Source organism: Pyxicephalus adspersus, chromosome 1 (assembly GCF_032062135.1).
Source record: "Pyxicephalus adspersus chromosome 1, UCB_Pads_2.0, whole genome shotgun sequence".
Lineage (NCBI taxonomy): Eukaryota > Metazoa > Chordata > Amphibia > Anura > Pyxicephalidae > Pyxicephalus > Pyxicephalus adspersus.
The window spans coordinates 170,540,739-170,554,226 of record NC_092858.1 but is presented as its reverse complement, the minus strand read 5'-3'; the positions used below and the strand labels follow the sequence as shown (position 1 = coordinate 170,554,226).

At 38.7% G+C, this 13,488-nt stretch overlaps 1 protein-coding gene across 1 annotated transcript in view; it reads right to left on the bottom strand.

Annotated features, from left to right (window-relative positions):
• Nucleotides 1-1,785: 1,785 nt before the first annotated feature.
• Nucleotides 1,786-13,488, bottom strand: part of DNAH7 (dynein axonemal heavy chain 7) — a 93,885-nt gene continuing 82,182 nt past the window's right edge. The window contains 6 exon segments of the mRNA XM_072422174.1: nt 1,786-2,109; nt 3,996-4,099; nt 5,724-5,901; nt 6,786-6,938; nt 8,056-8,286; nt 12,787-12,924. Of these exon segments, the coding sequence (XP_072278275.1) occupies nt 1,903-2,109; nt 3,996-4,099; nt 5,724-5,901; nt 6,786-6,938; nt 8,056-8,286; nt 12,787-12,924 (1,011 nt within the window). The 3' untranslated portion in view covers nt 1,786-1,902.

The following is a 13,488-nucleotide window of genomic DNA, read 5'->3' as shown; positions in this document are numbered from 1 at the left end:
AAACAGCCCTTACTAAAATGGCCAATGACCTCATCAGAGCTAAGTCCCAGGGCAACTTTTCCCTCCTTTTTCTTTTTGATCTTTCCCCTGCTTTTGACACTGTTTCTCACCCCCTTCTAATACAAATCATGCGCTCCATTGGTATCTGTGACACTGCTCTCTCTTGGTTTGCTTCCTATCTGTCTGACCGCTCCTTTCAAGTTTCTTTCAATGGTAACTCCTCCTCTCCCACTCTCCCCCCTGTTCATGTTCCCCAAGGGTCAGTCCTTGGACCGGTTCTCTTCTCTCTGTACTCCTCCTCTCTCGGCAGTCTCATATCCTCCTTTGGCTTACAGTACCATCTGTATGCTGATGACACCCAAATCTATCTGTCCACCCCTAACCTGTCTCCCTCAGTCCTGGATAAAGTCTCATGCTGCCTGTCAGCCATCTCATCATGGATGTCTGACCGATTCCTGAAACTCAACCTGGATAAAACAGAACTCATCATCATCCCCCCCCTCAAATTCCAAATCCCCCCCTGACATATATCTAACTGTTATAACCCTGTTATTCGGCCCTCCCCTCAGGCACGTTGTCTTGGTGTCACCTTTGACTCGGCCCTCTCATTTACCCCCCATATTCAGAACATTCCAGGTCCTGTCACTTTCACCTACGCAACATCTCCAAAATCAGCCCCTACCTGTCCCCTGAGACCACCAAACTCCTTGTACACGCTCTTATCATTTCTCGTCTGGACTACTGTAACCTCCTCCTCTCTGGTAATCCATTAACCCAATATGTGAATGTAGTAGCAAAAAAATGCTAACAATCAGTGGTGTTCAATCGTTCAATTCATAAATGCAACACCCATGTTAGCTGATCTCCACCTTTTTAAATGGGGTGATGCCAGTTGCATCATGGCACAACTGATGTGATGGTGATCATGCTGATTGCCAGCTAAATGGGCCACTCTAATTCTCTCTGCTTCCCATATTACACAAAAACGCTCCTATCATCTCTCATCTGGACTACTGTAACCTCCTCCTCTCTGGTATTCCACTAACCCGACTCTCTCCTCTACAATCTATTATGAATGCTGCAGCCAGACTCATCCATCCTTCCCTCCGCTCCTCTTCCACTGCATCTCTTTGTAGTTCTCTCCATTGGCTTCCATTTCACCTTAGAATCAAATTTAAGCTCCTGTGCTTTGCCTTCAAATCCCTCCACAGTTATTGTCCCACTTACATTTCTGACCTGATAGAAAAATACCCCCCTAGCCACTCTCTCCGCTCCTCCAATGACCTACTAATAACTTCCTCACTCATAACCTCATCACACAAACGACTACAAGACTTTTCTAGAGCTGCCCCCAGTCTCTGGAATGGTCTTCCTCGTCCTAAACGGCTTGCTCCTACTTTCTGTTAATTTAAAAGAAACCTCAATACCCATCTTTTTAAACTTGCCTACCCATCTTCTTTTGTCTTCTAAACCATCATAACTTATCTACCATTCCATATTCCCCTCCTATTGTATGCTACTTCCTCCACCTCTTAGACTGTAAGCTCTTCGGGGCAAGGTCCTCTCATGTCTGTATTAGTCTGTCATTTGCAGCCCCTCTTTAATGTACAGCGCTGCGTAATATGTTGGCCCTTTAAATCCTGTTTATTATTATTATTATTATTATTATTAATAATAATAATAATAATAATAATAATAATACAAAAATCAATCTGAATTAATGTAAACTTTGTGCTGTTATCCATCATTCTCATTTTACTAATAATATATTTACTTTAAACATCAAACATTTCATACATTTTTTTATTTAGTTATACAACTGTTGCTTTGTTTTATACAGGAATTCTGAATTTAAATTAAATGATTTAAATTTGAAAGGGATCAGAAAAAAATGAAGATATTTTATGAGCTGAGCTGACATAGTAAAGCGACGCCTCGTCCAATCCAATGCTCCGGGGGTTTATCAGAGGGAAGGGTCATTGCGATGACAAAGTTAGTTGAGTGTCCGGTGGTGGATAACGTTCCTCTTCTTTCACTGGTCTTGTAAACTGGTGCAAGGTAACAGGCTTGTTGTGGGATATCCGATCTCTTGCAAGGCTTCAACCACATCTGTAAGATAATAATTGAATCGTTACCTGGGAGTTTCCTCTTGTAAAGCAAAACAATAAACTTATTTTTGTTATTATTATTATTAGTAGTAATAAGAATAATAAACAGTGATTATATAGCGCCAACATATTATGCAGCACTGTACGTTAAATAGAAGTTGCAAATGACAGACAGATACGGACAGTGACACAGGGGGAGAGGAAGAAGACCTGAAGAGCTTACAATCGAAGAGGTGGGGGAAATATCACACAATAGGAGGGGATATGAATGGTGGGAAGTAGTGAGGGTTTAAGAGACAGAAGAAGACGGGTAGGTGAGGTTGAAGCGTTGGGTTTTATGGGCTGTTTTAAACATGAAGAAAGTAAGAGCAAGCTGAGTAGGATGAGGAAGACAATTCCAGAGAGTGGGGGCAGCTCTAGAAAAGTCTTGGAGCCATGCATGTGAGGAGGTTATGTGAGGAATAATTATATATCTTATATATTATATTATTTATAATTATTATTATTTATAATAATTATATATCTTATATAATAAAATTTTAAAGCATGAACCTATACTGTGCTTTTGATGGGATTTGTACTACTGCCAGGATCACATATAGAAGACTGAGAAGTCCATTCCCACATATAATACCACTGCCATTAACAAATATTTATATATAAAGATGTATTACAATACATCAAGATGCTTGTTTCTGCAAGTCAGGCCCCTTTCACCTATGTGGACCTCAAGTTCCACCAATAGTATACATTTGTAGGTTATCTCATATACCCGCCTGTACTATATATGGCCGCTCTCCCTTTCATTAAACCCCAGATCAGAGGCTCTATTTAAAAATAATTCCCCGGTAATTCCTCTGAAACAGGCTGACAGATGGTCATATCTCTCTTTTGATCTCATTTCAGTTCCTTTAAAACAATGGGCCTGATTTAATAAAGCTCATTAAGGCTGGAGAGGATACAATTTCAAAAGTGAAGCTGGGTGATCCAGCAAACCTGGAATGGATTTCTTCAAAGAAATTTTCTTTTTGCTAGCAAATGTTTTGAATCCTGGACCAGATCCATTCCAGGTTTGCTAGACCACCCAGCTTCACTGATGAAAGTGTATCCTCTCCAGCCTCCCAAGCATCTTGTCAATGAATTTGGTTTGCACTATTGATAATTTTTCCAGAACTTGCAGCAGCTATGGCGTGACAGTGTCATGCTGAGTTAAGAAAAAGCTGTACAAGCTGATGCAAATGAATCCAAAAAACATTCACACTACAATAAAAACTTTTAACAATGTTGAAACCATATTGATTGTACTCTTGCTGGAAACAAGTGAACATCCAGCTTGTCAGCCTAAAATGTTTTAGTCAGGTTGGAAAAAGTCCATCAAGTTCAAACCCTAGGGAAATAAACATATCCCAGATATAAAACCCTATGGACATATCTGATCTAGAGGAAAAAACCCTGGTACAATTTACTCCAACAGAGGAAAAATATTCCTTCTTGATACCATGTGGTCGGATGTTCCCCGGATCAACAGTCTGTTATCTTTACTTTAAAGGTTTAATCCCCAGTTATATTCTGTGCTTCCAGAGATCATTCAGCTTATTCTTAAAGCAATCTATAGCAGTTGCTGAAACTACTTCCCAAGGAAGCCAATTCAACATTTTCACAGACCTTACAGTGAAGAATCCCTTCCTTATCCGGAGATTAGATTTCTTTTAGCTGGGTACACAGCCTGGAACTTTTCAGTGACCACCCGGCTGTTTTTGGGTGGGTACTGAAGAGTGGGGTTATAATACAGGGGCTGCCACCCACCTACAGTTTCTTCCCACCTGGCTTAAAATAATTTCTGGACGTCTAAACACTGCACATGCATACTCATTACAAGTTACTTACCACAGGTACTGTGTCATAGAGAATCTTTGGGTAAGATTCTCCTAACTTCTTTGTTTTTCTGTCCCACCGTGCCCCATCAAGAAACAGTCCATGAATATACACGCCTGTGATTTAAAATGAAGACGTTAAAACACAAATGCAATCTTACCAAGAAAACGCTAGGCAGAATTTCAAAAAGAACGGGCCATGTGACCGCATAACATAACCCAGCACAAGTGAGAGATTAAGGATAAATAAAAGCTTTGGTCTCTATTTATATATTTATATCTATATAAATCTATATATTATATAAATAATGCCCCCGTCAATTGCTAGGTGCTTCCTAGTGGCCACTTGTCAAAGTGCACAGCTGTTCCAAAAGGAACGCTTTATGTATAAATGAAAATGATGAATTTAATGAGAATTCAAAGGGGAACTATTTATAAATACATTTGTGTGGCCATGTCTATGTGAAATGTGTTTTTTTTGTGTGATTTGCTTTTTTGCTTTTACCTGTGGCTGGGTTTAGGTGATTACTGGGAAGGCATAGGGGGCTGACAGGTAGCCAATAAACCTTCCTGTTTTTTTTTTGTTTTTTTTTTACATTTGAGACATGATCCCCCACCCTTATCAGCAATTTGGTGACAGTATTATGCCTATTACTTTTATTATTTAATGATTCTGATTATTACAAATGACAGACAGATACACACACAGGATACAGGAGAATGAGAGGACCCTGCCCAATAGAGCTTACAACATGATATGGTGTGCTGCTTTTTTAAACACCATCGCTTTGTTATTGAAAACTTTGGAATAAAATGAATCTAGAGTGAGCATATGGGGCGGATGTGTAAATTATTCCCTTGGTAATTCAATTTTTTTAGTCCTCAAATTCGTTAGCGCCTACTATAGTGACTGCTGTGCTCTTTGATATTTGACCACTAGGTGGCAGAATGACTCTTAGTTATATTATGCATTGAAGTGAGCAATGACTAGGGATTCGAGCAGCTGTGAGCGACCATACAGCCCAATTGATGGGTGAAAAATTTATAAATACACCCTTAGGAGTCTGAAAAATCTATTGTATGTATGTAGTCAAACTGTGAAGCCAATGATGGTAATAAAATAATGGTAAGGATGATAGTGATGGTGCTAAGCATCTGTCATTTTGCTGTCATTTAACAAAGAGGGTTTCATATCCTATTGTGTGTTACTTCCCCCACCTCCTTGATTGTAAGCTCTTTGGGGCAGGGTCCTCTCATGTCTGTATTAGTCTGTCATTTGCAGCCCCTCTTTAATGTACAGCGCTGCGTAATATGTTGGCCCTTTAAATCCTGTTTTTTATTAATATTATTATTATTATTATTAATATTATTAATTAATAATAATAATAAAAAAATCAATCTGAATTAATGTAAACTTTGTGCTGTTATCCATCATTCTCCACCTCCTAGATTGTAAGCTCTTCGGGTCTTCTTCTCCTCCTCCTGTGTCACTGTCTGTATCTGTCTGTCATTTGCAACCCCTATTTAATGTACAGAGCAGCATAATATGTTGGCGCTATATAAATACTGTTTAATAATGACAATAATAATATCTGGAATTTCATGGGCCAAAGAATAGTTAAAAAATAAACAGAAAGTGATCACAAGGTGTTATAGTCTTGACCCATGTCAAAGGATAAGGAGCTTTGACTTTTTTTTTCTGTATTCACAAATATAAAAAATCAGCAATGACATTGCTTACCATCCTCAGGTGCGTGTTTGTATTCCTTATCATCTAAAACCTCAAAGTCAAATCCCAGCAGGTCAATGGGGATTGTGTATTTCCGAGCATAATTCTGCTGAGCACCCGTTAGGAAGGCTTGAGTGAAGAAAAAGCCAGACAGCCAAAACACAGGAGGAGTTCCGTTTTCATACCAGTCCTATATTAAAAAAAAACAAAAAAAAAAAAACAAATCACACAGATTTTATAATCTTTACATTGTTTCTGCATATATTGTGCACACATGATGAGGAGAGAGATGCATCAAGCCTCTGCTACAAAGTTGCTAGTGTCACAAGATTGTTAAAGAGACCAAATCAAGCACAAACATTTTCTAATACAAGAATTCTAACCCTTAGCTTGTCTCTGGAAATCAAACTCTGCTGCCAACAATTATTATTATTACACAGCATTTATATAGCGCCAACATTTTATGCAGCGCTGTACAAAGCTCATAGTCATGTCAATAACTGTCCTTACCAAAGTCATATGTCTTTAATACAGTCTAAGGGCAGTTTTGGGGGGAAGCCAAATAACTTAACTGCATGTTTTTGGAATGTGGGAGGAAACGGGAGTACCCGGAGGAAAGCTACGCAAAACACAGGGAGAACATGCAAACCCAATGCAGATAGTGGCCTGGCTGAGATTAGAACCAGGGACCCAGCGCTGCAAAAGCCAGAGTGCACACTGAGCCACTGTGCTGCTGTTCTACTAATATGTTATTCAAAATGCTATGGACTGCTTCTATGCTAAGTAAACTAACATAAGCAAAGCACAGTGTGTATGAAAGCCTATTTGTATAGAACGCATAATTTATATCCTTGCATCTTCTGTGTTTCTCAAGTTAAATACATCGTCAGTAAGTGGGGGTCCTTAAAAAGCTACACATGGAGTGACTTTATAGTGCCGACATCCAATCATCAACATCCAAAAACACTAAGGCATACTCCTGTATCCTAGGGCCTCCGGAACTCACAACCCCCCAGATAATATGACCAATATCCGGTCTGCATAATTCATGTTCTCCATTTTTATTTATCTTACCTGCAGAAATTTCAGTCTTGCAAGAAAATCATTGACATAACTGCCAAGAGGTTTGAGACTTGGATAAGATTTCTTCATCCACATTCCAGGAATCTTTCCTTTTAGTATGCTCATCACCACTTCTTCCAAATCTGCAGACATGACCACCAAACCCTGATTGACACAAAAAAAATTATACAAACTGATTAGTTAAGTAATGGAGTACAAGAACATTTTGTTAGCTTAAAAAAATTACATATTTACAGTCACAAGGAAACCTATCTGTGACTCTTCACACTAATAAATGACAAATGTGTTCCTAAAGCTAAAGATATTATTATTATTATTATTAATAATAATAATAATAATAACAAACAGGATTTATATAGGGATTTCAAGAAAAGTGCAGCAGCAAATGAGCAGAGTAGTTCCTGGTTCCTGCCTTATTTATACCTTATTTATTCCAGGCCCTGGTTGCTGGATACTCAGCCTTGTTACTTGTGAGTTGCTCAGTCACACTCATGCCATTTTGGATTCCTGACCTGTGCTTGTACCTGGATTGGGCTTGTCTGCCGCATGCCTTGTCCTTCAGTCACCCTACATCATACCTCCTGCTGTCATCCAACTGAATACCCAATTTGCACTGTCCTTACCCTGGAGCCCACTGTCCTGCTCGCCCCTAGTGGGGAGAGCATGGGCCCACGACCTGGTGTTCTCCCCACAGCAAAGTAGTCTGGTGGCCATTAGGATCACCAGCCCATTATCAGTTGCCCCAGGTATTCCCACACCACCTGCCAGGGGGGCAGCCTTATCAATACCATTATGTAAATTATTACAATCATAAAGTTATATGTCCATGGTCCTTCTATTGGTGGGGTGTAGGACCTAGTGCTATACACATTACTTCTAGGATGAGGTTAATTGTTGACCCCATAAAGGGGTGAGGCAAGTTAAAGAAGACAGAACAAAAGTTAATCTCAATTCCCGACAAGTTTCCCCACAAGGCTTCCTCAGGGGTATGATGAGACCAATGGTATGATATCAAGAAGTTAGAGTAAGTCGGGTCCGGTCATTATAGTGCATATAGTTGGCCTGAGAGCACTCCAGTGACAGGACAGCTGCTCCCGGTGATTTTAGATGCCTCTGCTAGACTTGCACTAATCAGCCTACTGTGCCCAATAGAAGATCAGAGCCTGGCTTTACTTTTTATATGTTATACCAAACAAGTCAACAAATGGTGTGCAGTTTATTCAAAGAAACAAACTAGCAGTTCTGGATGTATCATACTAACCTTTATCGCTTTCTGTATATTAATACAAGAGTCTCTTATGGTGGAAAGTAATTTGTTGAATCGACCCATTTCTTGGACCAGCACTGTATTCATACTTTGGGTGTAAGTGGTCGGGTAACGTCTCATTGCAGCTTCTGTGTCAAAGTTCATTGGGAGTTTGCTCAGTATATCTGCTGCAACTTCATAAACAGTTTCATCTGATGATTTTCCTCCTCCTCCTGAAGTACGTGACTGCAATTAACACATTTGTCAATTTTTTTATACATACCGACATACACGTGTATAGGATTATTTATGAATATTAAAGGACAAAGATTTTTCTTATGTACCATACATGGTATAAAGGTTCTAAATACTAATAAATAACCAGTAGAAACATTGGTGTGGCTAAATGTATGTAAGACTTTACGATGCAAATTGTGGAAAGGACCATTAGTTTAATATCTATCCTTACTACCCCACATTACTAATCAAACTCCCATGCACACACAATGCAGCAGTACAGAGATGAAAGCATGGTGCTAGGATCTTTTACCCAACACTGATGTAACCCCTGTACATGTTTACTAGTTTACTAATAACACGGGGTAGTAAAGAAATACACTTACCCTTCTAACAACATCTTGAATTCTGTTAACCCTACTTATTGCTCCTGCACTCATGTGCTGGCAGGATATGTTTATATTCTGGCACCAGTACACATTGGACCTGATAAAATAAGGCTCTCCAAGACTGAAGAAGATAGACTATCATGGGAGAACTTGGTTGACCCATTAAACCTAAATTCCGGAAACCTTTTCTAGGTTTGCTCAATCAGCAAGGTTCTCCCATGATAGTCTATCTTTTCCAGTACTGTAGAGCTTTAGTAAATCAGGCCCAGTGTCTCAAAGTGTGGAGATCCAAAGCGAGAGCCATTACTGCCCCTTACAGCCATTAACCATTAGAAATGCTCCATGCTGTGTATATCATCAACAGAGCCAAATGATAGGTAATGTACATAGTGGATATAGTTTCCTATTTAATGAAAGATGTAAATGCTCCCCGCTGTGTATCTCCCTGCTGTACACAGTGCCCAAGCAGAGGACTGTACACTATTTACCATGGAACCCCCTGCTTCTGGTTCTCATCATTCAGTATCACTTATACATAAGAGGAAGGAGAAGGAGCCCTGTGACCCCTTTTTATTTTTCAAAATTAGTACAATGTTTTACTGAGTTCAGACAAATATTTCCAAAGGCAAGCAATTACACTTCATTTACAAATACATTTCCAAATTAGGCAAACTGTACGTACCTGACAGTGTATCCAACAAAGCACACGTGTAGAAAAAGTTTAGTATTTTCACAGTGATAATACACAAGGTACCCATAGTCCATCAAGTTTAGTAGGAGTGCCCACAATGTAAGAGACAGCATAGCTCAGCCTAAAGGTTCCTGTATTAAAGTCTAAGCATGTACATGTTTCAGTAACTATTGCATTCACAAACATAACCAGCTTTTATTATAGGTAACTTTGCATGACTGAGCCCAACCTCCCTTTGTGTCTCACATACCACCCCTTCCTAGACACTGCAGCTCACAGTGGGAGGGTTTCAGCAGCAGGCAGGACCAGGTATGGTCATGTGTTGATTGCCAGGCTACAGGGAAAACTGCCTGAATAAATATTTTCTTCCAGGTGCAATGGGGCTCTAATGAGAGTGGCAACGCTACTGTGAATTTAGTGTTGTTGCCACACAGGAAGCTGCGGGGTGGATTTCACTGGTGTGATCGGCAAACATTTGTAAAACTGTGGGCACTGATGCACTCATAGTTAAGTGCTGCATATTTCTATTGGGCGGCCACAGTACTACTTTAAATCATCACGGTTACCAGCTACAGATATACTTTGCGGAAGTGCAGCCATCTTTCGTTAGACAAAAGCTTCTGCATAAAACTCTGCATTATATGGTCTCTTCTGCTGCCTGTCACATGACCATGGGTTTAATATGCGGTCCCCATTCTGAAAGTTTTTGCTTCTATGTCACCTTTTTTTTCCAGTCTAGCATTGCTGTCTTTTACATTGAATTTGCACGAGAAACGCCCACAACATTTAGAAAGTGTGTTTTATACAGAGATAACTATTCTATGCATTGTGTCCTCAATGTCCAGGAATACAAAGTACATGATTGGTAACTAAAGAAGCGGGTGTCATATTATGTTTATCTTATGAAGCTTTGCAACTTTCTCATTGATTCTCTGCATTGTTTTAAAGCTAAACTCCAGGCAAACAGATAAATACATTAGGCCTGATTTATAAAGAGAGAGGATACACTTTTATCAGTGAAGCTTGGCGATCCAGCAAACCTGGATTGGATCTGGTCCATATTTGAAAACATTTGCAAACAAATAGGAAATTTATCCATTTCAGGTTTTCTGGAGCACCCAGCTTCACTGACGGAAGTGTATCCTCTCCAGCCTTGGAGATCTTTAATAAATCAGGCCCAGAGATGGAATGCATATATATGAGCTGCTATGTGATTTGCATTTTGGTCCATCTATTTGTACAATTGTAAAATTATGCCACATAACGTACCCCTTATCTTTCAGGCCAGGAGACATGTTTTTTCTTTACGTCAATCGAGTACCACTTACATTACTTGTCCATCCCTGAGCTTGTGATTGGATAGTAAAAAGGCAAACAGCAAACTGATGTATACCAGCATGCTCCCTAACTGCACTGTTTCTCCTTCTCTCAGCTTAAAGTCTGCTATATATATATATATATATATATATATATATACATATATATATATATATATATACAGGGTATATTAGGAGGCTGATACCAAGTCAAATGCAGGTAGGTACAATGTTTACATTCAAAATAAACTTATGTGATGCTATTTATTAAAGCCAAACAGACCCTACAGTTTAAAATTGATAAATATATCCCAGATTCATTTAAACAAAAGTGTATATAACTTTATATATTGCTTTTCCTGAATAGAAAAACGTTTCCCCATGTCAGCATGCAGCAGAGTGACAAACTTGCTCTCTGTGAGGAAGCAGTGGTCTCTATGCAGATACCTGATGAAGCTCCTGTTGGGTCTGAGCTAGAACTCTACAATCAGCAGTGGCTTTTCTGAATCGAGAACTCCTTTTTACTGTCTGCTGAAGAGTTAAAAAATTCCATGCAAAGAACTGCTGGAAGGATTCAAGATTCCTCTACAAAAAGATTCCCAAGAGCATTCCCTGCCCTGTAACCTGGCCAGTGGAATTATTGAGGTTTTCTTTCAACTTTTAAACCTACAAGCAAGTGATGGAGAAATTCTCCTACACTGCACTGCAAACTCCTTTTCACCTTTACAAACATGTTCATATAAAAGCACTGTGGAAGTTACTGGAACAGTAACAGTTACAGTAACAGTTACAGTTCCACATCTCTGAAGAAGCCAAAAGGACAAAACGCGTCAGCTCTGAGATTCCCATTCCAGATGACAAAACACAACCACTATACCTGAGTGCTGTTCCTGTAATTATTAAAACCTTGTATAGTATTCATATTTTTTGAATAAAGATCTTTAGTTTTTCACCATAAAATCCTGCTTTTCTTGAACCCTCTGTGTTCAAAACACTTGTTTCTATATGCCTGAACTAATATGTACTGTATCTGTTTTAAATAAATACCCGGAGCTTAGCTTTAATCATGTGGTGCATAGCAAAGTGCACACAAAATGTACAAGCATGGCTGATAAGCCACATATTTCTGGACAAGAGGCACTCCTCTTTTTTAATATAAAAGACTCCAATAGACACAAAGGACTCCAAAGACTCCAATAGTTCTAAGACACCGCAGTGGTAATAGGAACATTTACTACAGAAGAAAAGATAAACCCCAGAAGTACGTATAATAAAGTCACATATACATTTTACTTACACCGCTATCAGTCTAGAAGAAAAGAAAAACAAAAGTAAAAAGTTATCAATAGAACAGAGTATTGCTATAATCATACATTCAAATTTGTACTTGTTGGTATGAGCTGATCTTACAAAAGTTTGCCATTGATTTGTGTCTTGGTTTGAATTTCTGAGATGACTATAAAACTTTTTAGTCTGTCCACAACTTTACTTGTAAACATATCAGTCAGCTGCTCCCTTTACTGACTGAATGTTTTTTAGTGCCAGTGGTCATATTATTGAATTCTCTGCTGCACTGCACTTCTACAAAACCATTGCAAATCGCTAAAGAAAATGCATTCCCTGCATAGGTTACCCTACAGCAAAGAAAGGTTTCCAGACTAGAGGTAAGAGGGCATATTCCAGTGCCAGGAGCTATAAATAATTATTTCTTTTTTGGACTGGCCCTCAATGGGATTGTTCACTTAACGTGAATTTTCAGTCATGCATAAGCTTAAAGTAGATCACCAAAATTTTTACTTTACATAAAAGATTAAAGTAAGATTACACACACACATCATGCTTGGTGAAACTGTTACCGTAATGGGTAACAGTACCATTATAAGTGAGGGAAATATATTTGATGAAGCAATGGATAGCAACATAACAGGACTTGTAATATTTTCCTTTTATTATCCTTTTATCTTTTAACTCATTTGGAAGCAGTGACCTTTTCTTTGTACCCTGTAGGGTAATGCGGGATTTGTTAGTGCTATACAAAGGGAAAAAAAAGCTTGCACTTTATTTCTAAGTAAGATCTATTTAATTTACAAATATATCTTATTGACTTTCATACCTGTGTCAGAAGGATACTGTCAAACAGCTGCTGTGTTTCTGACTGATCCTTGGTAATATCAGCATTAGCATTCATCCCAAAAATCTCTGGCGAGGGGTTCAGTGGAAGGGTCTTCGTATACTCAATGTAATGGTTGTACTGAAAATTGAAATAATGAGCTGTTAGGATAGAGGTATGTACTATGGTTCCAAATCATAAATCTATTACAGTGTATGTTAGTGTTGCAGAATCAGACTGAATATCCAGCACTGAGCCTGATTTATTAAAACTCTCCAAGGCTGGAGATGATATACTTTCATCAGTGACCTGGGCAATCTAGAAAACCTGGAGTGAATCTGGTCCAAATGAAAAGATTGGATAACAAATAGCAAATGACTTTTAGGAAATCCATTCCAGGTTTGCTGAAAGCGTATTCACTCCAGCCGAGGAGAGCTTTAATAAATCAGGCCCACTCAGTTCAATAAATGTGAAATAATCTAATTCGAAAACATTAATTTAAATTGTAATTAGTATGCAGTAGGCAGCTTCAGGTGACAACAGTCCTAGTGGCAAAAGCCAATGGGACAGAAAATAAGAATGGATCTCCTGAAGAGTGACACTGAAAGCGAAAAACAAAGTTATGCTCTAAACCTTCGTAACTCTAACCAATACAGTTAAAAAAAAATATTTTAGCTAGAACTCAATTTTGTGACTTTCTATTCT